Genomic DNA, 27,181 nt, shown 5'->3' on the forward strand with positions numbered 1-27,181 from the left:
GTTTTTTGAATGTAAGATGGGCATTTAGGGTGATTGGAAGTTGACAGAATCATCATGATTGAAGAGGAAGAAGACATAAACAGGAATCAAGTGGGGAATATGAGGGAAAAAATAAAAGATCCAGGTTAGAAACAAAACAAAACAAAACAAGACAGATACAGTGAGATTCTCTGATTCACACAGGAGCTGCAGGAAGGAGCATGGACCACATCTTGGTCAGAAGAGAGGTAGTTAAAGGAGCCGCTTAACAGTTGGCAGCAGCTGGGAAAAGACCCTTAAAACCCCAGAGCAAATAAGTTCAGAGACATTTTAATAATTATCTACTTCAACACTTTCCTGCAACTATTTTCAACTTTAAATGTTACACAAATAACTTTTTAAAAGGGGAGTTTGGAATCCAAGTGATCATTGCTTTGGGGTTTTTATATATGTATTTTTCAAGTTTTGGGTGTAGTTTCAACCGGAAGAGAGTCACTTTCTGAAGTGAACAAATTTGCAGTTTCTATAGATAGGCTCTGGGTCAAGTAGGACATGCAGAAACCTAATGGCATTTTTCTTTTTTGTAATGGAATTGAACCCAGGGCACTTCACCACTGAGCCCTTTTATTTATTTATCAGCCCTTTTATTTATTTATTTTTTGAAGAACTTCTTTTTTTGTTGTAGATGGACACAATACCTTTATTTAATTTAATTTTTTAATGTGGTGCTGAGGATAAAACCCAGTGCCTCACACCTGCTAGGCAAGCGCTTTATACCACTGAGCCACAACCCCAGTCCCAGCATTTTTATTTTTTGAGCAGGGTTTCTCTAAATTGCTAAGGCTCAATCCTCCTGCCTCAGCCTCCCAAATCGCTGGGATTACAGGCGTGCCCAGTTGTTATTCTAATCTGTATTAAAATAGACCAGTACCTGACATTTTCCTCATATGCCAACTTTCGGCATAATTCTGAACACAAATGTACAGGCCCTGTTACAAGTGCTCTGTTGAGAAGAACACATGAAGATAATGGCCAGGACCTCGCTAAGTTCAAAATCTATTAGTGGAAACCTTCTTTGACCTGGTAAGAGTGTCTGGAACTTCTCATTAAGAGCGACCCTGCCTGTTTGGCTCTGGCTGTGGCTGTTTTACCCCAACGCCCTAAAACGGGCTCTTCTGGGAGAATAGGGCACTTCCTGAAATAGGTTCCGAGCTAGAGGGAAAACTGAACAAAGTTACAAAGCACCTCAGACCCTGAAGCAGTTTTGCAATTTTATATTAAAAACTAACCGCCACAGAGGATGAACCACACTCCAGGGTTGGGATTTGTGAGCGCGACCTGCGGATCCCGGCTCCGCGGTCTGCGAGTCTCTGGCGCCGCCTGTTGGCCGCCGCGCCCAGAAAGAGGCAGGAGCTGGGAAGAGAAAGCGAAAGCCGCGAGGCCCGGCGCCGGGCTGGGAAAACATCGCTGGCCGACCAAAGAGGGAAACGGAGTTGAGACAGTAGGAGCGGATTTCAGGCTCAGACCCCAGCACGTAACCGACAGCCGCGCAGAGCTGCATTCACGCCGCCGCCGCTGGTGAGTTTGTGCGCACGAAAACTTGGAGCGCGAGCAGGGGCGCCGCCGACCCCACCTCCCACCCCACCGCCCACCCCCACGCCACACCCTTTGCTTCCCGATCCTCTGGACCCAGAGGAAAGGAAGAGAGTAGGGCTGGACTCGCTTGGCTCTTCGGAGCTCCGCGGCGACAGGCGCGGATGGCGGCGGGACCCGGTTAGGGGATTTCTTATTTTTAAAGCGTGAGGCTTCCCAGCTCCCTCTGACAGGCAGAGTGCCGTCAGCCCTAGGAGGGACGTGCTGATGAGCACTGGGTACCCAGGGAATCTTACAGGGTGGGATCGGATGAAATGAGAAGGCAGTGGACCGGTGGGGGGGACACAGGGTGGCGGGGACAGAGAATGCGACTCCACTTCCCCAATTTTTCACTTTCTACCCGTAGATGGCGCTCCCTGACCTGAGGCCCTGGGCCTCCCTGCTGCTATTGGACGCCGTCTTACTCTGGCTGCTTCAGGGGACTCTGGGGACTTTGCTTCCTCAAGGGCTTCCAGGACTATGGCTGGAAGGAACCTTGAGACTTGGAGGCCTGTGGGGGCTGCTAAAGCTGTGGGGGCTTCTGGGATTTGTGGGGACCTTGCTGCCGCTGCTGTGCCTGGGGACCCCCTTGTTCCTCTCTCTGAGATCCTTCGTGGGGGGGACATTGAGTGCTCCCCCAGTCAGAGTGGCTTCAGCCTCTTGGAGCTGGCTGCTAGCAGGGTATGGGGCTGCAGTGCTAAGCTGGGCGGTATGGGCTGTTTTGAGTCCTCCTGGAGCTGAGGAGAGAGAGCCGAGCCAGGAGAACAACAGAGACCTGATGTGGAGGTTGCTGAAGCTCTCCAGGCCAGACCTGCCATTCCTCTTGGCCGCCTTCTTCTTCCTTGTTACTGCTGTGTTGGGTGAGTGGGGCCGGGCATTGTGAGTTCGAGTCCGGACAAGGGCCTTGGCACCAGCACATTCATCTGGTGTTCTCATGCCTTTTTTCAGGTGAAACATTGATCCCTCACTATTCCGGTCGTGTGATTGACATCCTGGGCGGTGATTTTGACCCTGATGCTTTTGTCAGCGCCATATTTTTCATGTGCCTGTTCTCCGTTGGGAGGTAGGTGATGGGCAGTTGGATCCCCAAGTCTATACAGGGGTCTTGACTCCTAAATCTATTTTGCACAAAGCACAAAATACTTAAACTGAAATATACATGTATTTATCCACTATTCACTTTCATCCACTCATTCATTTCTTCATTTATTCTTCATTTACCCAATATCTTCAAAGTTTATAATACATTATTACCAATATGAGTATGGTTGGATGTAGTACAGAAGGAATTTATGTGTCAAAGGGAATGTCTTTCATTTGCCTATCAACATTTCTCTATGAGATTCCATTTCTCTTTTCTGCCTCCTCCCTCCCACCCCTGTGTGTCTCCAAAGCATCTCTCCAAGGTGGACATATCCCTATCTCTCTCCACCCCTCAGTGTTCATTCATTTTGCAAATCCCGGAAGCTCTCACTCAGAGGCCTATCTCCCTTATTTCCAGCATCTTTACTCTTTCTCTTGACTTGCTTTCCCCTCTTTTTAGACATACACAAGAATCTGCTGTCACAAACAGACAGGCTGGGACTGGATGAGGTGAATGAAGCAGCTAGGGTGCAAAATTTAAGGAGATGCTCACTTTAGCTTGCAACTGCTCCTTTTTCGTGGCCATACTTCCTTTCAAATACCCTCAAAAGCCAATTCTTTCATTATGTCTTCATTCTATACTTGGTACTTTCTGCTGGAACGACTCAAATGTAAACTTCTTATTGACCAATCCACTATCCCCCACCCCCTTCTAATCAGGCCACAATTCTTTTTGGCTTCTCTGTAGCATTTGGCTATATTATAATCTCTTTATTGATCTCTTTCTGCAGTTAGCTTTTATGAACTCCCTTTCTACTTTCCAAATCATTCTGCCTCCTTTGAAGAGCTTTCCTCCTCTGCACACTTAAATATGGACTTTGCTTTTAACTAGTTTTTTTGATCTTTAGTAACCTTTTTCCTATTAAGCTAATTGAGTTCATCTCTGGATATCATCACCAGATTCATATTTCCATAAGGATTGTCCCCTTATATCCAATAGAATCCCTATTGAATAGCCCACTCACACTTCGTGTACTCAGAACTCCAAATGTATCACACACGGTTCTGGTCATCCAGAAATTGGCTCTGTCTTTTCATTCATGAAACCATCAGTATCCTGGGCTTGAGCGTCTGCACCATGGATATCTTCCTCATATCAAACACTAGTCCTGCTATTTCCTACTTTCAAAATGTTTCTTCTATATGTGTTTCTTTTCTTTTCCTTCTTATTTAGATCACCAGTCCAAAACCCTCCTGATTTCATGTCTGATTACCCAACAGCCTTTTATATATGTAACTAAATATTATTAGAAATCTGTGTTTTATAAACACACATTTTTATGTTTTTTTAAATATTTTTCCTTTAAGTTTTTTAAGTGTATTTTTTCAATTGTAGATGGACACAATACCTTTATTTTATTTGTTTATTTTTAACGTGGTGCTGGAGATCAAACCCAGTGCCTCATGCATGCTAGACAAGTGCTTTACCAGTGAGCCACAGCCCTGGCCCTCCTTTACGTTTTATAGTAAAATTTTGGTTGGTCGAAGGGGAAGTCTTCAATAATGAAAGGCAGGGTCAGTGTGATTCTATGTCTCTGGAGAACGGAAGGGCAGGGAGATCTGTGCTGAGTTCCCATAATGAAGTATCTATGATTATGAAGAAGGGTTTTGGGGCCAGGGAGAAAAGAGACCAAGACAGAGAAGAAGCCCAGAGGGACAACATAGAGGGAGGCCAGAAGTAAGCCCTGGGCTACTTCTTTTCACTTCTGTTGTATTCCGCCTTGTGTAGCACAGGGTGAACTCCATGAGCACTCATGAATTGTACATGTGATGACTTTGCTCCCACATCTGGCTTACCAGGTTTACCATTTCTTCTTCTCTTTATTCCTGAACCTCCTCTTCTCTTTGTCTCTTGTCTCTGTCTCTCTGTCTACCCCCACTCTTCCTCTCTCCCTCTCTTTCCTTTTTGCTTTCCATGGTCTGCTGTCCCTAACTTTTGTATTTCTTTTAATTCTGGCCTTCTCTGCTTCTCTCGCCTCCCACTCTTCTTTGTGCTTCTGTCTCCTCTTCAACTTCCTGCCTTGTTCTCCCTTCCCACAGCTCGCTGTCTGCAGGTTGCCGAGGGGGCTCCTTTACCTTCATCATGTCCAGAATCAACTTGCGGACCCGGGAGCAGCTTTTCTCCTCCCTGCTGCGTCAGGACCTCAGTTTCTTCCAGGAGATTAAGACAGGTGAGGGCTGAGTCAGGTCTGGGATTCCCCTGGCCATTCCTTATCCCCGTTACCCTCCCATCTTTACTATTTGCCAGGGCCCAGAGTTCTCTTCTGGGACAATGTAGAGACTGCACGTCTCTCTGTAAGACAGGAGGGGTTTCTGTCGGTGGTGATGGTCAGGAGGGAGTTTTGGGGATGCTGCAGTGTTATGGTTTCCTCATCTGCTCTGTCGTTCCCAGGGGAGTTGAACTCACGGCTGAGCTCAGATACCACCCTGATGAGCCGCTGGCTTCCTTTAAATGCCAATGTAATCTTGCGGAGCCTGGTGAAAGTGATCGGGCTGTATGGCTTCATGCTGAGCGTGTCACCGCGACTCACCTTCCTCTCCATGCTCGAAATGCCCCTCCTAATAGCAGTGGAAAAGCTGTACAATATGCGCCATCAGGTATGTGTGGATGTTAGGGGACCCTGAGAGAAGAATAAAGTGTAGAGGTGAGGAGTCCACATTCATAGCTGCAGGATCTCCTAGAGAGAGATTTTCTCTTTTCAGCCCTTAGAGTATATGATATGTTTGTACCCTTTGCTTATTCAGTCATACATTGATGGACATTTGCGTCAGAAGGTCCATGGCCCCTTTAAACTGTAAGCAAACATGTACATGAGTGTGGGAATATACCAACTCCTGAGATTCTGCTTTCAATTCTTTGGGGTATACGTGCAGAAATATAATTGCTGGATCATAGAGTAAATATATTTAATTTTTAAGGAACTGCTGTACTGTTCCACAGTAACTGCCCCATTTTACATTTTTACCAGAAATGTGCAAGGATTCTGATATTTTCATATCCTTGCCAACACTCACTTTCCTCTGTTTTTCTTTTTTTTTTAATAATAGCCATTATAATGATTGTGATGTAACTCATTGTGGTTTTGATTGCATTTCCCTAATGAATAATGATGTTAAGCATGTTTTCAAGGGCTTATTGGACATTTTTGTATCCTCTTTGGAGGAATATCTATTCAATTCCTTTGCCCATTTTTAAATTGGGTTGCCTTTTGTTTTTGTTGATTTGTAAGAGTTCTTTACAAATTGTGGATGACATTCCCCTATTGGATATATAATTTGCAAATGTTTTCTTACATTTTGTGATGGGCTTTTCACTGATAGCACCCTTTGATGTACCAAAGTTTTTAATTTTGATGAAGTCCAATTTATCCATTTTTTTGGTTGCCGATGCTTTTGGTGTCATATCTAAGAAATCATTGCCAAATCATGAAGTTTTACTCTTATGTTTTCCTGATAGTTTTAGCTCTTACATTTGGGTCTTTGATCCATTTTGGATTACATCTTCACCTTTCTTAGCTAGCTCTGACTTCTTGGGAAAAGCATCCTTCCTTCCTCATCAGACACAGGAGGTTGAAGAATTACTTTATTAGAAGGCTTAAAAAAATAGCATATATCTCCCATACTACCTTACAGTGAGCACTCAATAGTATGGTTTCCACCCTCCTTTACTCATTATTCCTTCTGTAAGGAAAATTAAGGAAGAGGGTAAAAGAACCGTTTGATGTTTTCTGTAGGTTGGGGAGCATCCCAAGGGCTGGAGGGTACCTGGGGCCTGCTGTCTTCTGTGGCATCACCCGGGATGTCGCTGTGCCACTCTTCCAGGCTGTGCTGCTGGAGATCCAGGATGAAGTGGCGAAGGCAGGGCAGGTGGTGCGGGAGGCAGTTGGCGGGCTGCAGACCGTGCGCAGTTTTGGGGCCGAGGAGGATGAGGTCTGCCTCTATAAGAAGGCTGTGGAGCGGTGCCGGCAGTTGTGGTGGCGACGGGACCTGGAACGTGCTCTGTACCTGCTTATACGGAGGGTGAGACAGCTGAGTGGCAGGATGAAGGCGTGGGAAGGGAAAGGAGAAAGGATGGGGGCGGGGAGACAGCAGGTTTTGGGTGTCCCTCACCAGTATCTCTCACAGGGGCAGGTGCGGGGATAGAATGCGGAGACTTTACCAGCCTCTCCTCTTCCCCCCTCGCAGGTGCTGACCTTGGGTGTGCAGGTGCTGGTGCTGAGCTGCGGGCTGCAGCAGATCCTGGCTGGCGAGGTCACGAGGGGCGGGCTGCTCTCCTTTCTGCTCTACCAGGAGGACGTGGGGAACTACGTTCGAGTGAGTGAGGACCCACGTGCTCTCCCGTTTACTCTGTTTTTCTCTCGGCCCTTATGGGTCTTGGGCTTTATTTCTTACCCTTAAAAATACAAAACAAAATAGAAAACCCCAATTCACTTTGTTGTGGAGAATTTCAAGCATTAAAAAAAAAAAGGGGGTTGGGGTTGTAGCTCAGTGGTAGAGCGCTTGCCTCGCATGCGTGAGGCTCTGGGTTCAATCCTCAGCACCACATAAAAATAAATAAATAAAAAGATATTGTGTCTTTATACAACTAAAAAATAATAATAAAAAAGAAAGTAATATAACAAATTCACATATGCCCAATACCAGCTTTAACAATTAACATCTCATGGCCAATCTTGTTTGGTCTGTATCCCCACTCACTTTCCCCACCCATATTATTTTAAAACAAATTCATTATCTGTAAACATTTTGGTATATATCACTAAATAGAAACGTCTAAAAAAGTACTTAATCAAAAAGCTATTATCACCCCTAAAAATTGACATAATTCTTTATATGCAATCAATGGTCAAGTCTCCAATTGTCTTAGACATGGTGTAGTAGGTTCCAAATAAGGTCTACATGCTGTGATTGGTTAATATGAATTTTAAATCTCTCAAAAAATTTCTCTCTTTGCAGTTTATTTGTTGAAGAAATAAGTGGTTTGTTTGGGAATTTCTTATGGCTTGGATTTTGTTGATGGAATCTCTGGGGTTTTATTTATTTATTTGTTGGTACCAGGATTGAACCTAGGGCACTTAACCACTGAGCCACATCCCTAGTCCTTTATATATTTTATTTAGAGACAGGATCTCCCTAAGTTGCTTAGGGTCTCCCTAAATTGCTGAGGCTGGCTTTGAACTTGTGATCCTGATTCAGCCTTCAGAGCCACTGGGATTACAGGGGTGCCCCACTACACCCAGATGTGGTTCTATTTTAGTAGGTTTCTCTACCTCTATTTTCCCTGCCCATTGGTAGACAAATCTTAAGTTTGTGAGATTCAGGATTCCCTCCTTCCTTCCTTCTTTCTTTCTTTTCCTTCCTTCCTTCCCTCCCTCCCTTCCTCCCTCCCTTCCTCCCTTTGTCCCTCCCTTCCTCCCTCCATCTCTCTCTCTCTCTCTCTCTCTCTCTCTCTCTCTCTCTCTCTCTCCCTCTCTCTTTCCTTTCTTTTAGTATTTCCTAGGTGGTGGTGGGTTCTTCCTCCAGGAGACATACAGTGTCTCTTGTGGTGATATCAGACTTTCATGTTCAATGCCTAGAACTGTTAAATTATTGGAGCTGCAAAATGGTAATACTCTATCGTATCAGTTACTAAGAAAGACTTGTTCTCATCTATTATTGGGTTACCCAGTGATGCAGTTTGATTAGGAAAGGCAGAATGAGGATTAGGCCCTTTTCCTATATTTATCAGTTCAAAGCTAGTTACCACATCATGGGTTTTATTTTATAATTTCTCTGACATTTACTGATCATCTTTTATGTTTGGAGAACTGTGCTAGGTACTCTGGTGGCTCCAAAGGTGAGTTAGGTACAATGTCTGCTTTTAAGGTGTTTCCTGTCTAGTCAAGCAAGACAGAACTGTGCATGAGGGATATAAAACAGTAATTTCCAAGGTCTGGCGATAGGCATAGTGCTGTGTGGTCAGAATATGGAATTTACATCCTCTTCATTGCAAATTAGAACACTGAGATGTTAGTGCCACTTTTAAATTCTAAATTTCACATTTAAATAAGGAGTATCTTTTCTGAGTGGGTGGAGTGTTGCAGGGGAGTGTGAGGAATTGGGAGGTTGGTTTCCATAGGATGTTTGCTTAGCTGACCCGTCCATTCTTGTTTCCCAGGCTCTGGTATTTGGTTTTGGTGATATGCTGAGCAACGTGGGAGCTGCAGAGAAGGTTTTCAGATACCTGGACAGAAAGCCCAACCTGCCTGAGCCAGGGACTCTGGCCCCTCCCACACTGCAGGGGATTGTGGAATTCCAAGACGTCTCATTTGCATATCCCAATCGCCCTGACCAACCTGTGCTCAAGGTGCCTGAGAAACGCCCCAGGGAGGGAACTTGTCCCTTGCTCCCTACTGCTTTTGGGTGATCAGGTACCAAAGACTGGAGATCATTTTCCTTTGAGGAGCTGATTTTGCTTCTGCTAGGAAAAGAAGGAAAGGGATGCTGTGGGAAAAGTGGCAGGCCCCTGACTCTCCTGATTTTCCAGGGGCTGACGTTCACCCTCCACGCTGGAGAGATGACAGCGCTGGTGGGACCCAATGGTTCTGGGAAGAGCACTGTGGCTGCCCTGCTGCAGAATCTGTACCAGCCCACAGGCGGGCGGCTGCTGTTGGATGGGGAGCCCATCTCAAACTATGAGCACCACTACCTGCACAGCCAGGTGGGTGGGGAGGGAGGGAAGGGAGGGGGTAGGAGAGGAGGATGGCTGATCCACAGGAAGAAACGCCAGGGGTCCATTCTGAGGGAGGCAGGCAAGGAGGAACGGAGGGTCCCAACATAGGATTTGCACACTGTCCTCTGCTCCCATTCCCTGTGTACAGGTGGCTTTGGTTGGGCAGGAGCCCGTGCTGTTTTCGGGTTCTGTGAGGGACAACATTGCTTACGGGCTGAAGAACTGTGAGGACGACAAGGTGATGGCTGCCGCCCGGGCAGCCCATGCGTATGACTTCATAAGTGAAATGAAGCATGGGATATATACAGGTACTTTTCACAGGTTGTAAGTCTACTCTTTCAGTCAACAGAGAAAGTGGAGCTTATCCATGGGGTGAGGTTGGGTTCCTGTAACTCGTTTACTCCTTCCCTGCTGTCCCTCTGTTCCCATTCACCGTTCTTCCCCAGCCTCCATCTCTTGCTTGTTCCTTTGCTTGGAGCATCGTGGAAGTAGGGCTTCTTCCACACAGGCAGCCATGGTCCCCACCTCCCAGCCTTTCCCCTTCGGGGCCCTCTTACCTCTTGAAGGGTCCTCGTGGGAAGAGCTGCTGGGCACTAGTCTCTCTGCATCCTGATCTCTGTGTCTGAAGAATGGAATTTCTCTGGTTTCCTCAGATGTAGGGGAGAAAGGGAGCCAGTTGGCTGCAGGACAGAAACAGCGCCTGGCCATTGCCCGGGCCCTTGTGCGGGATCCACGGATCCTCATTCTGGATGAGGCCACCAGTGCCCTGGATGTGCAGTGTGAGCAGGCCGTGAGTACCAGAGAGGGAAGGGCAGGGAACAGTGGAATCTAAGAGGTCACAATTGAAGGATCAGCTCATGCAGAACTGGCAGGGGAGGACAGTAGCCTGCTAGTGCAAAGGGAGGCTGTGCCTATGTACGGTTGGGAATGAAATGGAGAATGCAGTGTTGTGTCGGCCTTCCTGATTCCTCCAAGGGTCCCTTTCCCATCCTCCAGTGGCAGCAGAGAGAAGGGCAGGGCAGACCCTTATCTACGGCCCTTCACACTCATCTCATGTTTCACATCTTCTATACCCTAAGTCACAAGAGATGGTGCCCAGGCAGGTGGTGGTGTCCATGCTGTTCTTACCTTTCTGAGACACTGTGGTCCTGCCCCTTCAGCTCCAGGCCTGGAAATCTCGTGGGGACCGAACAGTGCTGGTGATCGCTCACAGGCTGCGCACAGTTCAGAATGCTGACCAGATCCTGGTGCTCAAGCAGGGGGAGCTGTTGGACCACGCCCAGCTCAGGGAGGGCCAGGACATCTACTCCCGCCTGGTACAGCAGCATCTGGAGGAGTGAGGCCTCCTCCGGACACTGGGACCTTCTCAGGACTATTGCTGCAACCCAGACTCAGAGAAGCTCCTGCTCTGAATTCCCCTGGGTTTTACCCTGGGTAGCTCTTCCTGGTGCTGGAGGCATGATGGGGATTTGGACCATGTGTACTTTTGGCAGGCAGGGGTGGGTGGGAGTGAGGGGATGGTGGGTGGCCGTGGTGAGCTGTCTTGGGCTGTGGTGGGCTGTCTTGGGCTGTGGTGGGTCCGCTGTCTTGTTTAGAAACGTTTTTCCCTTGGTTATTAGTTTTGCCTATGTATAGTGTCTAGTGACATAATAATATGTTTAAAATGCTTTTTCTTATATGTATAAACAAGTACACATTCATTTAGAAACTATGGAAAAGGATAAAAAAGAAAGTCAAAACTACCCACTGTTTCACTTTCCAGAGGAACTATGGTTACTATTTTGCTGAATGCCCTCTCAGTCACGTATCTGTTCTTTGAAATACCAGTTAACCCAATAAGACATAAATATTCATGGGTTGCCTTTCTGTATCCTTCCCTACTTCCATTAGTGCCTGCTATTTTGGGGGAAGCTAGGGTTTTCCCTGAAAAAGCACAGATCTCTAATTAGCAGTGTAAATATATTGATAATAGCTACCATTTATAGAGTTTTAATATGAGTAGGAGATATGCCAAGTCATTTTTCATGTACTATCACTATTAATCCTTGCCCCCAACACTATGAGGTTGGTGATTATTTATTATCCCCATCTTATACATGTGGAAACTGATTAAATGACTTTTCCAAGGTTACACAGTGGTGGAGTTGGAGTTTGAATCCAGGTCTGAACCTACAGTCCACACCCTAAACTATCAGGGGTCGAAGCCCAGCTTCTCAATAAGGGCTCCTTCCTGCCCAGGGGACAAGACTCTAATTACCTTTAAAAACCAGCTCCAGGACCACTTCTCCTAGCTCCTGCCTCCAGTCACCTAATGCGGTATCGAGGTTATCTGAAGAGGCTAGTGAGAGAGGGAGAACCTGCCAGGGAGTGGACTTTTACTGGGGAACGAAAAATTCCAGGGAAAAATCCCATCCAATGAAGGTTAAGGGGGGCAGCATCCCAAGGTCAGGGGCAACGATTGGGTCTTCGGGGCAGTGGCCAGACACGCCTCTGCACGTATAAGCCCTGGACCTGGAAAAGGGTGGGGAAAGCTCTGACACAGCTGTGCCTAAGTGCCTCTCACCTAGCCAGGGAGGTAATCTGCGATGGCCTCACACACAGGTTGATTGACATCTTGGCAGGTCACACCCATCTCGGGTGCTATGTGGGCCACTGCAGAGTGGGAAATCGATTCACATTGTCCCTGGGCAATTGACCAGAGGAAATGTCCACTGGCCATTCCCAGACACCAGATGTCTCTATCCACGAGGCTTCCATGCGCAGTGACCCACATGCAATCCACGGACACTGAACCAAGTGCATCTTGTGTTCATAATCTCCAATCCACAGTCAGATCAAACAAAGCTTGGTTGCTTCCAGCTCTGCTTAGCTCTGAGTCCATTATATTCTCTCTACTAATGCTGTGACAGCCGTCCTTCATAGTCTTCAACCACACCATCTCCAGAGAGGTTTCTCTACCATTGGTTCCCCTCTCTTGGCTGTTCTTCATGAAGTCATTATTCTTTCCAGAAGGCACATGAGATGATCTATAAATGCCTTCTAGTGTCCTTATCCTCTTCCCAGGTCCTTTGCAAAGCACACAGTTTTCCCAACCTCCTTATCTTGTCCTTTCCTGGTGCATTCAGCTCTAGCCTCCCCAAATTTCTGGCCTTCCCAATTTCTTGCTCATTCCCTACCCCTGTGCCCACCCCTATTTCTCAGAAGTCCTTCAAGACTTAACTCAGGGCTCAGGGCTTCCAGAAAGCCTCCCTAGTTCTCTCAATCTGGAGAAAGCGTTCATTTCCTGTGCTTCTGAGGCCTACTTTTGCACAGCCCTGCTTGAACTCTGCCCACCTTCCTTTTGTCCTTAGGCAATGAGCTCCTGGAGGGAAGGCCTTTGTGTTAGTTAGTTAATTGGCCAGTTCCGTTGCTCTGGGCAGTGAACAGAATACCAAAGTGTGTGGACTAAAGTGGGTGGGGAAGGTAAGCTGCTCAGGTCCTGACAGCCAGGAAGTCGAAAGATAGACCCCAGGGACAAAATAAAAATCCCAAAGGCATGCAGCCAATAATCTTCCTCTAACCCATGCCTATAGTTACCAGTTGCTGTCCAAGTTGTCCATTCAAATTGTTAATCCATCAAATGGATGGATTAATCCATCAATTAGGTTATAGCTCTAATATTCTAATCATTTCATCTCTAAACATTCCTGCATTAACATAGGAGCTTTGGGTGGACACCTCACGTTCAAACTCATTTATCCTATTAAGCTATATAGCTATATCCTATTAAGCTATTAAGCTATATATTGCTCTCCAGCGCACGGCCTGATTGACAATAGACAATAAATAATACATCTGTTGGATAAATGAATAAACCCCAGTCTTCCCTACAAGTACCAACCACCAAGAATTCACACTGCACACATCACTGGCTGCTGGGAGGGACTTGTTTTGGAACTCTCTCTATTCTAGGAAATAGAAACTTTCACATTCCCGGAAACAGCAGGTACTTTCCAGTTTGGGCGATGAACTTGCCAGAACTGCTGTTTGGAATTTCTTCTGCCTGGCAGCTGCTGGGAGCAGGTAGGGTGAGAATGGAGAGCTCTTGTACAGATCAGCCTTTGTGTCATCCTGCTGCTACCCAGGAGCTCCGTTCCCACCCACCTCCCAGATTTTTTATAGAGAAACTGGCCTGAAATCAGGCAGTTAATCAGTGACAGTGAAACTGGATTTTCAGCCTCTGCTGTTGTAGTGGTGCAGCAACTCCAGTTGCCACCTAGTGATTTCTTTCTGGGTCCATGTCTCATGAATTCAAAGAATGAAATCTATGGATATCAGTGGAAAGTAAAAGTGAAAGGAGAAGGATTTATTTGAGGGAAAAAAAGAAGCAGAGCTCTTGCTGGGTGAAAGGGGATCCGATAGCAGGTTGCTGTCTAGGGGCTTATATAGCTACTGGGCAGGGGCATTGACCAATATTTATGCTAAGCAAGTATTGGAAAAGTGCTGTTATTGGTTAGGCATACAGTATTCTGATTGGTTAGCCCTTAAGTCTGTAGCCTTCACTCAGATCTTTCCCACCTCCCTTTTCCTTCTGCCCCAGGACAAAGGAGTTGACTGGGATGTTGGGAATGTTTCTACAGGTTAATTTCATGGAATATTATTTAGAGATGTTTATTTAGAGATGCTTTTCTGGGTGGGGACATATTTCCTTAACTGCTTGCCTATTTTATGATCTATCTGTCCTATCCTGTTCAATACAACAGGGAGAAAAACTTAGGCATCCCAATGGGCAGTGCAGGAAGATGCAATAGAATTAAAGATCTTAAGATCTCCCCTCCCCCTACACCAATTTCTCATCTCAGAGGAAACACCCAGGTAAGCCTGTCAGGGATCCAGAAAATGTTCCCTGGTAGTCAAAGTATTCAGTGTAGACAGACAAATTCCTTCAAGTGTGATCTGCCTGGTAATTGCAGATATTAGTAATTCTAGTTTGTCCAGAGTTCCCTTCATTATTTCTCCTACTCTTAGCACTATGTGATTTCCTTGTCCCATAATTTCCCCTTGTTGTTACTCACCTTAAATTCCCTTTTAAAAAAATTTTTTAGTTATAGATGGACACAATATCTTTATTTTGTTTGTTTATTTTTATGTGATGCTGAGGATCAAACCCAGTGCCTCACATGTGCAAGGCAAGTGTTCTGCCACTGAGCCACAACCCCAGCCCCCAGTCTTACTCTTTCTAAAGGAAAATATGAGTGGAGAGGGATTTCTTTGGGCCCCAGAACAAAAACCCACCACTGCTCTGCACTCTGTGGAAAAGCATTTGGCTTCAAGTCCTTACAGCCCCTGCCCAGTGGGATAGTCTCTGGGAGGCCACACCGCAGTTGTAAATAAAGAAGAGGAAATGTAGAGTTGTCAGCATTTGAGGGGAAAGAAGGAGGGGATAGGGAACAGCTTTTCCTTGGGTCATGGTGTAGTGAGCTGAAGGACCACCCACTTGAGTCTGGTGCCATCTAGTGGTCCTCGGAAAGGGTTTTGAATCTAGAGTTTCATGGAATCTTATGAATTATCATACTTATAATAATAAAAACCATTCACTGGGTGCTTATGGTGTGCTATGGCTATGATGGGTGCCTGGCATATACATCTTTATTTTATCATCAAGGCAATCCTATGCTGCCGCAGTCCGGCTGAAGCAAAATAACGGGAGGGGGGGGGGTGACGAACAACTTGTGTACATTGATACAGCAGGAGTAGGAGCCCTTTATTGTAGGACAGGAGCGGTATTTATACATTCCACACAGCTTATCTTAATTAGCATAAACTCGATAGAGCAGTTAACCAATAAGGGATCTCCATACTTAATGGCTCGCTGGCGTTACTTCACAAACCACGCCCTCTGGCAAAATGCCAGGCGCCATCCAGACTTGTTTACAGACCTAACATTTGCCAGGCGCCATCCTGACTTGTTTACAGACACTAACACTATGCAGCAGGTATTACTATCTTAATTCTAAGCATGAGAAAATGGAGTTTTAAAAACCTTAACTACCCTGGGTCACACAAGAAGGACAAGGTAGGCTTTTACCAACTTTGCAACAAAACTACTTCAAAGAAGTTGTCTTTATTCTCTGGGTCTACTTATACTCCTACCGTTCTCTTTTTGAAAGACACAACTTATTTGTTTATTTAATAGGCAATATATTAATGGGATTTTAAATTGAAAAGACATAAAAATATACAGAGGACTGCTTCATGCCCATCATTCCCCACAGTTTTTAGGCAATCCAGCTCTAAGAGTTATGTTATCATCTTAGAGAAATTTAATGTATATGTAAGCAGTGGTGAAATCAATATTTCTTCATATTTTCACAATAGTTCTCTAAATATACTATTGTAATTAAAATTTTATGGTCATGTGGATTCAATTTTATGAAAGTTTCATGTTTCATTTAGCCTGTCTCCCCCTGTTGATGGGTGATCAGGTTATTGGAATTCTTTTGCCATTGTAAGCAAGAAGGGGCAGGTTCAGGCTTATGCCTCTTCTCCCCTCGTGCTTTTTATTGCTTCTGATAACACCATGTCACATCCCATGTACTATGACTCCTTTGTACATTTGAAATATTTTAAGCTGAAGGAATCTGAGAAATGGTGGGTACAAGAAGGGCTTTTTGATCTTGCCCACCTCCTCTGAGTCAGGTTCTAGACCCTCAGGTAAGATGGAGGGGGAGTGAGAGGAACCCAAACAAGAAAGACTAGCTTAGCTTTTCCCAGTTTGCTAAGTTCATACTTTTGTTCCATCACAATTCCCATGACTTTCTATTCTTCATCAAACCTACTATAAATACACTCAGGCTTAATGTCACATAAGACATATTAAATAAACTTGTGCTCTTTTCTCTTGAATCTGTCTTTTGTTAGTCCAATTCACAGGGCTGCCTCTAGAGAACTTCAGATAGGTAGAGAAAGCAATTTCTTCGTCCCTACAGTAACAAACAACTGCCATTTAAGTAAAGGTGGTTTCCTCACTCCGGAAGAAACTGTTGTAGGTTTGGGTGGTGCTCTAGCAGCTGCCCTCAGTGATGACTCAGTTGGTTAGACTGATTTATGTCTGATTTCACCACTTCAATGCAAGGCTGTGCTGGTGCTCCTCTCCCTCTCTTTCTATCTCTACCCCTCCAGCCTCTAAAGTCAGAGAAACCATCACAGGACCCAAAGAAAAAGGTCTGTCTCTGTGTGATTATTTCGTGCAGCCCAGTTCACCTGGAGTGACCCTGAGTGTTTAGTCGTGGAATGCGACATTATCAGATATAAGTACAGTCACTCCTGCTCTCTTTGGGTGCCATTTGCATGCAATATCTTTTTGCACCTCTTTACTTGTAGCCTATGTATGTTCTTAAGGTTTGAGTCTCCTGTAGGAAGCATATGGTTTGATTTCACTTAAAAAATGCACTTAGTCTTCTATATCATTTGGATAATTTAATCTTATCTATATTTGCATTTTTTTTTTTACATTTCTTCAACATTTATTTGTTAACTATAATAGGACTTCTGAAGAATACTGGGAAAGGAGAAAAATATTTCCACAAATGCACCTATGCAGAATATGTTGACGTTTTGACATGATCAGGAAAATTAACCATTAATTTTTAAGCTGTAACCACTGAGCTATGTATATACGTAGCTCAGTGATAGATTTCCCTGATCCTTTGCCCCATCCCTAATGTTAGGAAACACATCAAAATGTAACAATACTTTTGTTAAAAAATATCTTTCACCAAACACTATGGTTAATTTAAGATTTTCTTTTTCACATTTTAAATATATATGGTTTATTGAATGCCAAGATTAAGTTCTGGTTTTAGTGTTGCTTTCAATTGTGCCCCAGCAGAGAGGGTCCAACACTTGACCCTTCTACAGTGGAGGTCCAGAGAAAAGGGAGTATTTGTCAGTGCATAAATGTAAGGACTTATACTGCAATTTAAAAAAATTGTCTTCTGGTTGTCTTGTAGATCCTTGGTTTTTTTCTTTGTCTGTTGATGCATTCCTTTGCAATCAAGTGATTTTTCCTTGTGATGTGTATTGATTCCTCAGTTAAAAAAAAAAAAAAAAAACAACCTAATTTTTTTTTTTTTTTTTTTTTTTTTTTTAGTACCAGAGATTGAATCTAAGATCTTGCACATGTTAGGCAAGAGCTCTAACATTGAGCTACAACACCAGCCCTTCTTTATCTTGTTTTGAGACCGGTCTTGCTAAGTTGTCTGCACTGGCCACAAACTTGCCATCCTCCTGCCTCAGTCTCTGGAGTAGCTGGTATTGCAGGTGTGCATGCCCACATCCAGCCGATTCCTTACTTTTTACCTTTTGTGCACCTAAGATAGATTTTTGTTTCGTGGTTACCACCAGTCTGACAAGAAACATCACATAGTTATAACAGGCTATTTTAAGCAACTTAGCTTTGGTTGCTAAAAATACCTACAAACCCCCAACACTCTACATTTTTACTCTTTCTTTCCCACATTTAAAAATTCTTGATGTCATTATTTACATCTTTTTTGCGAATGATTTTAAAACTTTCCTATGTTTTTGTGTTACTAATTATCTTTTCTTTCAGCTTGAAGAACTTCCTTTAGCATTAACTTGCAAATTGGCTCCAGTGGGGATGAGCTGTCTCAACTTTTGTTTTTCTGGGCAAGTCTTCATCTCTCTTTCATTTCTTTTTTTTTTAAAGTATATTTTTAGTTATTGATGGACCTTTTTCTCATTTATTTATTTATATATGGTGCTGAGAATCAGTGCCTCACACATGCTAGGCAAGCACTCTACCACTAAGTCACAACCCTTGCCCTCTCCTTTCTTTCTGAAGGACAGTTTTGCAGGGTAAAGTTTTCTTAGTTGGCAGTTTTTTTTTTCCTTTAGCATTCAAATATAATATCTCATTTTCTCCTGGCCTGTACGGTTTCTGCTGATAAATCTACCATGTGTATATAAATTCCCTTATACATGCTATTTGCTTCTTTTCTCTGGATGCTTTCAGGATCCTCTTTGTCTTTGAGTTTTGACAATTTGATTATAATACTCCTTGGTGTATCTTGTTTAAATAGACTCTGGAGACCTTTGAACTTTCTATACTTTGATATTTTTATATTTCCTAAGGTTTGGAAATTTTTATTCTATAATCTATTTAAATAAACTTCCTACTCTTTTATCTTTTCTTCTTGTTAAAATTCTATGCTTATGTATTTGTTTTTTTTGATGTTGTTCCATAAATCCCACAACATTTCATAATTAATTTTCATCATTTTTTTCCTCCTTTATATTTTTTCAAATAAACTGTTTTCAAGTTCACAGATTCTTTCTTCTGCTTGATTAATTTCCTGGATTGTGCTTCTCATTTCATTTATTGTATTTTCAGCTCCAGGATTTGACTTTTGAAAATAATTTCAACTTCTTCATCAAATTTCTCATTTTAGTTATTTGTTTTCCCAATTCCATTGAATTATTTTTCATTTATTTTCTGGAAGTTTGAACTCTTTTAAGAGAATTCTTATTCTTAGTTCATATAGCTCCATTTGGGGGATTCAACAATGGTATTTGATGGTATGTGTCTCTTCACTTTCTCATTTTTTTTTTTTTGGTTGCCTTACACTGATGCCTTTTTATTTGAATAAGCCTTTGGGCAGGCTGGTCTGCAACTGGTCAGCAGGTGGGAGAGCCTGGCACCAGGGTCCATTGGGTTGGGTGAAAGAATGGACCCAGTAGTGTGGACAAGCTGATTGATTGAGTCTGCAAGAATGACCCTGGAACCTAAGTACCCCAGGATGAGGTTGGAACCTGAGTTCAATGGAGCCTGCCTGAAGCCTGAGTCTACATGAGCCATATGGCATTGGACTGGGTTTGGAGCCTAAGTCTGAGGTGGTGGGTCTGGGTCCTAGGTCCATGGACTAACCTAGAGTTTAGATCTTCAAGGGTGGTCTTGGATCCTTAGTCTATGGAGTATGGCCTGTCACCAAGGTCTATTGGGATTTGCTAAACCAAGTCTGGACCTTAGGTCCTCTGAAACCTTGTACCACCACAGGGACTGATATCGCCATCTGTCCTAGCTGGCAACCTAATGCTGGATTCACAAAATCTGACTATTCCAATAACTTAAGTGACAGTTCTCCAACCTTAAGGGTCTGTGGAAAGAGAGAGAGCCACTAGAATTCTTTATTCTCATATAGGGGACACACAAGGGGAGTTTCCATGGAACATTCTATCCCCCAAATGGCAAAGGGGTAGGATTACCAAGGAACAGGTGAGCGTAACTCAACCCCAGTGAATGATGCCTACTCCTGGAGCCACGCCTTGTTATCTGAGCTGGGGTAATACCCAAGTTATTGCGACCTGGCTCTACTGTGCCAGACTGAATGCAATAATTGTGCATCAAGACTTAAAATTGTCTGCATCCAGGGCAGCTTCCGACAGACTGGTGTTGACCCCCAGGGCTGGCTTGGTACTATAGCAGGCATGGAGCCTGGAGCCTAGGATTGCAGGTTCTGGCATGGAACTTGGGGCCCTGGGGACTGACTCGGTTCCTGTATTTGCTGGTGCTGCCCTGGAGGCGAGGCGCACAGGTCTAGCTCAGTGAGGGCTGACATAGGTTTTGGGGCCTTGGGAACCAGCTTGGGCTTAGATACACAGAATCCTGTGCTGAAACATGATGTGGTTCTTAGATCTACAGGGAAGGGTTGAATGGGTGGGCCATGGGGAAAGCTTGGCATTGGATAGGCCTGGAGCCATTTTTTATGGGTGCCTACCTGTTGCTTGAGGCCAGGAATGCCAACCTGATGCTGGGGTGAACCTGAAGGGCTGACTTGGCACTGGGTGGATCCGGAAACTGTATCCACAGGGTCTGGACTGGAGGCTGGGCCTATGTTTACTGGCCCGATGACTGATCCTGCAGGGATTGGCCTGGTGCTGGGACCTTGAATATTGGGGCCACAGAGTCCAGCCTCATGCTGGGGCCTCCAGAGCCTGAATCCACCAGGCTGGCCTAGAATCTTGTGACTACATTAGCCTGTCTGGCATAAGGGTCAATCTTGTTGGCTTAGTCCACAGGTACTGGCCTGGAGTTTGGGGACACAGGGGTTGGCTTGGCATTAGATAATCATGAATCCTTTACCTGTAGGGTCAGGCCTAAATTCCTTGACCTTCAGAGCTATCCCAGTGCTGGAGGTGGTCCAGAGCAAGGAAGCAACAGAGACTGAGTTCACCAGGCTGACCAGGAGTCTGGGTCTTGGGAGCATGCCCAGCGCTGGGGGCAACCTAGTACTGGATGCTTACCCCACTCTCCTTCCTCCATGTAGGTATCTCTTTTCATGATGAGCTGTAATATAAAACTGATTCAATGCATCTTTTCTTAATTCTGTGCTACATCCAGTTGCTATATATATTTTTTTACCTGGTTTCCTTAGCTTTTTTGAAAGTATTTTCTTCCATGGGAGGTTGTTCTAATTGATGTTTTTGTCAGCCACGATGTACTAGAGAGTCTTATTCTGCCATCCTGCTGACTGGAACTCCCCATTGCTTTCTTGTATTCTATCCTTAATAAACAATTTTGCAGTATTTTATTCTTTTGAGAATCCTCTCTCCATATTCCTTTCTTTCTTTTTGTGGCTTTTTCTTGGCTTACAGGTAATCATACTCTCCAGGCTGTTATCTATTCTATTTCTTCTCTGATAACCCCTTCGCTAACTCCTCTTAGGACATATACCTCAGAATGCTATCCACTTTTTCTTTATTTACACACTCTCTGTTGTCAATGTCAACTATTCCATAGGAAGTTTTCAGAACAGTCAAGGGACAGTGCTAAGTAAGTATAAGAAGCAATATAAGAAGCAATCTGCCTCGTTCTTTATGCCTTGTACTCCATGCTATGGAGACTATGTATTTCTTCTTATCTTAGCCCATTTCTCACTTACCTAAACTACTCTCAGTGATTCTACAGGTGACCAATTTTTGAACAGTATAGCACAACTTTATGAAAGTATTCTGCCCAGTGCCTAATGATGCAAAACTCTTCTATCTTGATTGGTTAACAGTCTGAGGAAGTTTCCAATCCCATGGAGGCCAAAAAGTTATCTATACTCAATGATTTTTTCCCCCACTGAGTTTTGAGGCAAGTTCTATTCTAGAGAGGTTGATAATTTTACTGTCTCATTTACTGCCCTTCAGAATGAGCTCTGCATGGGCCCCCTGGGTGACAGCTCTGCTAGTGAATCTGATCAGGCTAAATTTCTCCATGACTCAAGACAGAGACTCTCCAGGTAAGTGCAGAGAAAGTCTTTCTGGGTGTGTGTGCTAGGATTGGCATGGGGGAGGGATGTCTTTCCTTATAGGTCCAGGTCACTGGATGGAGTGGAAGTGGCTTCTGGCATCCAAGAGCAGAGTTCTTCCCATTGACAGAAAAGTGCTCTTTTCTTCTTTATCATGCACAATGTACCCTGGGAGAAGGACTTCCAGTTCCTAGACAAAGATTTGAGGGTAGGAAGAAGGGAAACATTTTGTCTTGTTAGATTTCTTATTATATCAATATCAGACACAGCAACTGTAAAAGCTGGAGACAGTCTGAGAATAGCTGCCATTCTTAAACCAGGATTTTATTATTCTGACAATTATAATGATTTCTGTCTTTATCTAGTAGGGGTGTTTATAGACCAATGGTACTGGAAACAATTTCTTCAGTCACTTTTTTAGATCTTATTATATGGTCTCAGTTGTAGTAAGCAGTTTTGAGAAGTTGAATACATTAGTTATCCTTGTTCTCAGGTTACTGGGTACAGATAATTTGCCACTGTTATTTTTCTTGCTAAGAAGACAGGCTATGCAAACATGAAGTGATGTTAGACCATGAAAGCACATATTTATGAGCAGAAAACAGGATGTATGGTGCTAAGAACAGAATCCCCTTTAAATGTCAGAGTTTCATTAAAGACAAAAGAGGAACTGACTCTGGGGAAAAGTATCATGGTTCTCAGAGAATAGAAACTGCTCTGAGTTTATACTGTTCATTAAACAATACAATTAAAAATAATCGGTACAGATTTTAAATGATGATTAAAAATTCAGATGATTTTTCATATTCAGACTATAAAGGGTAACAGAGAAAAATATAAATGTGGAAAAATTGGAGGTTGGAACCTCACCTGAAATCAGCTGCTGAGTGAGAGATGAGCCTGGTTGGCCCAGGAAAATCATCCTTATGGCTCAGCTGAGGAGTTCCCGGAGGGCTCTCTGAACTTAGAAACAAAAGTAAATTTACAACTCAAGATCAACAGCAATTCTTCTTCAAGTCTCAAGTGTCATTTCTTCAGGAAGGTCTCACCTGACCCACCTGCATGATTAACCTCATTTGAATTTTCTTTTATTATTATTAAGTTCATAGGATTGAACTAAAAAATCTCAATGAGTCCTCCACAGCACTTTGTAGTCACTGGACAATAGGAAGACCCTGTTCTCCTCCCTTGTCTCCATTATTACTCTCTCCTCTCCAGAGATATTCATTCTTAGTGTGTCTGGTATGTCTTGAACACAAGGGTGGCTTTTAAAAATATGTAGTCTTATTTTTCTGCGTATATTTAAAGTTTTTAAAATGTGTCTTTGTGCATTGGATCACATTGTTTCTTTTCTCCCTAAACACTATACTTTTGAGCATACTGATGTCAAAAGCCTCCTCTCAGATCTGTGTAGTCTGACATAATGTGGCAGGAATGGGACTTCCCAGAGGAGGAGGCTGTTTCATGGTCTCCCTCCTTTTTTCCCCCCACCCCCCAGAAGATTTTGTGATTCAGGCAAAGGCTGACTGTTATTTCACCAATGGGACAGAGAAGGTGAAGTTTGTGGTCAGATTCATCTTCAACCTGGAGGAATACGCACGTTTTGACAGTGATCTCGGAGTGTTTGTGGCATTGACAGAGCTGGGGCAGCCTGATGCTGAGCAGTGGAACAATCGGCCTGATATACTGGAGAGGAGCAGAGCATCTGTGGATATGCTCTGTAGACACAACTACAATTTGGGGGCCCCCTTCACTGTGGGGAGAAAAGGTGGGGAGAAAGGTGGGTCTAGTGGGGTTCAGGAGTCTGCTCCATGAGAACCTGGCCACAGTGCTTCTTCCTTATGACAGGTAAATTTCTGCTTCAGGATAAATGGGTTACAGGTCAGAGAGTTTGTGAATATGTTCTGTCCCCAGCTAGATGTGAGTCACTCATTATCCTCACAGCTCAGGTCACTGTGATCTTGGTCCCAGACCTCCTAGGTTCTCAGGGTCTTTCAGGACTAGCATACTCTCAATAGAAGGGGTGATTGTAAGAGGACTTGATAAGATCTACATACTCTTCAGGGGGCATTGAAATAACCTATTTCTTAGTCTTTGAGGGATGCAATATCTCTACACTTCTATTTTTAACTTGGGTGCTCTGGGATAGAGATTGGGGTAGTGATAGTCCCTAAAGAAGCTCCTGCTCTGGCTTGGCTGGTCTCATTTTTCTCTCCCTTCCTAGTGCAACCAGAGGTGACAGTGTACCCAGAGAAGACCCCATTCCTGCATCAGCACAACCTGCTGCTCTGCTCCGTGACAGGCTTCTATCCAGGGGACATAAAGATCAGGTGGTTCTGGAATGGACAGGAGGAGAGAGCTGGCGTTATGTCCACTGGTCTTATTAGGAACGGAGACTGGACCTTTCAGACCACGGTGATGCTGGAAGTGACTCCTTCACCTGGAGATGTTTATAGCTGCCTTGTTGAGCACCCCAGTCTGCCCAGCCCTGTTTCTGTAGAGTGGAGTGAGTAGTTTCTTGTACTCTCTGGGCCTGACTCAGGATCAAACATTTACACTTCCCCATTCATCTTGGTCACAACACGATTCTTTCCCTTGATCTGGGAGGGTCACAAAAATCAGAGTCTTTGCTCTAGGATGGGAGAAAATAGGGCAGCTATTGATCTTCATGTCTTCCAAGAAATAAGGATGTTTAATCATCTCATTATTTGCTTCCCCCTCTGGGAACTACTCTCCTTCAAGAAATATAAGAATCAATAAAAAATGGGAGGCAATCTGTAGTTGCAGACTTTGACCTCGGAGTGCCACTTCTAAATATTTTTCTTCTCTAAATAGCATTGGTGTCCAGTACAGACTTTGGAATTTTAAGAAGGTGCATCAACTACTGGGTGCTACTCACTAACTTTAAACTTGTTTTCTGCAGGAGCTCAACATGAATATTCTTGGAAAAAGATACTCAGTGGAGTTGGAGCCTTCCTACTTGGGCTAACTGTCCTTCTGGTGGGGATCATCATCCACCTCAGGGCTCGCAAAGGTAATGAGCCTCTGAAACCTTGCCACCTGCCCTGTTTCTTCCCTGGTTTCTGACTTTCCCTACATCAAGATCTGAGGCAGGGAAGACTGTACTTCACAGGGGTCACTAGGATCCCTGAAGCCAGAAACAACCCTAGGGTGAGCAGACACAAGTTTTGACAGTGCAGGCCATTCCCCATTCCTCAGAATAATCAAATTTGGTCCTAAATGGATCATTTCACTGTCTCTTTCCAGGATCTGTGGAGACTCAGTCTGGTGATAAGGTAATATCTCTTATTCCTTGTCTCTGGGTGGCATATTCAGACAGTGCATTGGCTAGAGGGAGTCAACGGGGTAAAGGAGGCAGAGGGTGGTCCCGGCTGGTAGTGTGTCTCCTGAGTTCCTGGAATGGGGGGTGGGGTTGCTTCATGAGACCTTCATCACTGTTTCCGCAGATCTCAAGAGCTATTCTACAGAAGCCATACTCAGATCCTAATCAAAGCTTCTCTCCTGAAACCTGAAGTAGTGCTGTGGCTTAGGAAAGGACATTGGAGAGGTCTGGGAATGATTTTGTTCCATGATCCTTGGAATCCTGAATGGATTTTGGAGTTTTGTGCTGTGAGATCATGCATCCCCCAACTCTGTCCTTCCTCTCATTGTGTGCTTTATTAGTTCCCATTCCAAACACATGGTTCAGAAATTTCCAGAAGACCTAACTCTTTCCAGTCCCAAACTATGCTTTTCTATAGCCCAGCCCTAACCCCCACAATTCCTAAATCTATCTTTCAACTGCAGTCTCCACTGTCTTCAGAAGACAGATGCTCAGTCGCTGTTTCCATTTACTATTTTTTTTAAAAAACAATTATTGCAAAATAAAACAGAAATACAGATAACCACACAAAATATATGATTTAATGGATTAAGGCAGAACCCCTATAGTCACCATTCAGGTCAAGAAACAGCACTTTTCCAGCCACTACAAAAGTTTTCATGTGCCTCAGGACAATCAAGTCCCTTTCTTCCCATTTATGATGCCCTCTTTCTTGTAGTTATTTATAGCCTATTCACCCAACTGTGATTCTTGCACACCACACTTAGTTATCTTTTATGCCTAGACCTCAGGTTTCTCCTCCATCCCATTCTTTTCATTATGATTAATTCATGGAAAAGCTCCAGTTATTTGACCTGAAGTGTTTCCCACACTCTGGATTTGGTGCAGTTTAACATGCCCCTTTGCCCTCTGTAATTTTTTACCAGTTAGCATCTGGTGCAGAGGTGGAATTAGACTCTGGTTTGATCATTTTGGAAAGCCTGTTGGTGGCTGTGTAATCTTTTACCAAAAGACATGTAATTCTACTTGCATAAGAAGAGTTTTATGATGTTAGCAACCATTGATACTAATTGCCTAGTTCTGTTAATATATTTGGGATTGCAACATGGTGATTTTTCTAGTTTTGTAATCCCTTCTTTGTTTATTTACTGTATATTATTTGTTATTTTCACTGCATTATTTGCATTGTGGGTGCAAAATCTATAGTGGGTAATACTGTTGGTGCCTTAGCTCAATTGAAGGACTGATACCAAGCTCTATAGGTAAGTCTTGTATTCTTCACTGCCATGCACTTTCAAACAACAAATGCCAGTTTTGCTTAAGAATGGTCTTGATGAAGCAATAAAAATCATTCATTTTGCTAAATCTTAAACCTCAAGTATGTATTTTTAAAGTCAGTTTGACAAAATAGGGAGATTTCCTGTTGCATACAGATGGAAAGGCAGTTGTATCATGCTTGAGTTGTGAGTGGAATTAGTCCCCCCTACCATTTAATGGATCATAATTTTTCCTTGAAAGAATAATTGAGAAACAGTGTGGTTATTTAGATTTGGGCATTTGGTATAAGTTTTCTCAAAATCAAACAAATAGGCCTATTATCTGGAGAAAAAATTTCATTGACAATAAAAATTATATTTTCAAGAGAAAATTAAAAAAATATAAAAAACTTGTTTGCCACATTTCTTCTTCTAAATATTTCCCTGATGTTATTGGTGGTGATTTGAGCATACATGGTTTTGAAAGCATTGTTTAATGAAATGTGTTAACATTTTAAAGATCTGCATAACTCCATGAACCAATAATTTCCAAATAATCAATGCATGATGTGGCAAAGTGGAAGGATACATGATCCATTCAAAGTATAAGATAGACCAATTAATTTTTAACCCAACAGAATATGATAAGTTCATTGATAAGTTTTCAGATTCTATTTTGTAACTAACCTGTAAAATTTTGCTGCTTGCTGAGTTTTAATGTTGTAGAAGAATATCCATAATATCTGAAAAGCTATTAAAATTTTTCCTCTTTCTAACTACATTTCAGAGCATAGCCAAATTTTCTTCATGTACTTCAACC

General features: G+C 43.6%; 2 protein-coding genes across 4 annotated transcripts; both read left to right on the forward strand.

Annotated features, from left to right (window-relative positions):
• The first annotated feature begins 1,378 nt into the window (after positions 1-1,378).
• Positions 1,379-11,597, forward strand: Tap2 (transporter 2, ATP binding cassette subfamily B member). The gene is made up of 12 exons (XM_046464541.2): positions 1,379-1,557; positions 1,979-2,471; positions 2,560-2,674; positions 4,795-4,925; positions 5,147-5,352; positions 6,577-6,774; positions 6,940-7,068; positions 8,912-9,100; positions 9,281-9,454; positions 9,615-9,774; positions 10,120-10,256; positions 10,627-11,597. The coding sequence occupies exons 2-12, from the start codon at positions 1,979-1,981 to the stop codon at positions 10,804-10,806; spliced, it is 2,112 nt and encodes a 703-aa protein (XP_046320497.1). The 5' UTR covers positions 1,379-1,557; the 3' UTR covers positions 10,807-11,597.
• Positions 11,598-21,565: 9,968 nt separating this feature from the next.
• Positions 21,566-26,477, forward strand: LOC124106775 (HLA class II histocompatibility antigen, DO beta chain). 3 transcript variants are annotated; one of them, XM_046464569.2, is made up of 6 exons: positions 21,566-21,753; positions 23,264-23,530; positions 23,987-24,268; positions 24,686-24,796; positions 25,030-25,058; positions 25,230-26,477. In XM_046464569.2, the coding sequence occupies exons 1-6, from the start codon at positions 21,663-21,665 to the stop codon at positions 25,293-25,295; spliced, it is 846 nt and encodes a 281-aa protein (XP_046320525.1). In that variant the 5' UTR covers positions 21,566-21,662; the 3' UTR covers positions 25,296-26,477. The 3 variants fall into 3 exon arrangements, with proteins under 3 accessions (XP_046320525.1, XP_046320526.1, XP_046320524.1); XM_046464570.2 differs by having other exon boundaries at positions 23,312-23,530; XM_046464568.2 differs by having other exon boundaries at positions 21,567-21,753; positions 23,261-23,530.
• Positions 26,478-27,181: the final 704 nt, after the last annotated feature.

This window comes from Marmota monax, unplaced genomic scaffold (genome assembly GCF_021218885.2).
Source record: "Marmota monax isolate L192 unplaced genomic scaffold, Marmota_monax_Labrador192_F-V1.1 WCK01_AAM20220418_F8-fsc00211, whole genome shotgun sequence".
Classification (NCBI taxonomy): domain Eukaryota; kingdom Metazoa; phylum Chordata; class Mammalia; order Rodentia; family Sciuridae; genus Marmota; species Marmota monax.

What these genes read in the sequence shown, in the direction of transcription:
- LOC124106775 (XM_046464568.2), top strand. Translation starts at nt 21,663, where the DNA reads ATGAGCTCTGCATGGGCCCCCTGGGTGACAGCTCTGCTAGTGAATCTG. An exon ending in CTTCACTGTGGGGAGAAAAG is followed by an intron (nt 23,531 to 23,986) that starts GTGGGGAGAAAG and finishes CTCCCTTCCTAG; the next exon opens with TGCAACCAGAGGTGACAGTG. An exon ending in AGACTCAGTCTGGTGATAAG is followed by an intron (nt 25,059 to 25,229) that starts GTAATATCTCTT and finishes CTGTTTCCGCAG; the next exon opens with ATCTCAAGAGCTATTCTACA.
- Tap2 (XM_046464541.2), top strand. Translation starts at nt 1,979, where the DNA reads ATGGCGCTCCCTGACCTGAGGCCCTGGGCCTCCCTGCTGCTATTGGAC. An exon ending in CTGACCAACCTGTGCTCAAG is followed by an intron (nt 9,101 to 9,280) that starts GTGCCTGAGAAA and finishes CTGATTTTCCAG; the next exon opens with GGGCTGACGTTCACCCTCCA. An exon ending in ATGTGCAGTGTGAGCAGGCC is followed by an intron (nt 10,257 to 10,626) that starts GTGAGTACCAGA and finishes CTGCCCCTTCAG; the next exon opens with CTCCAGGCCTGGAAATCTCG.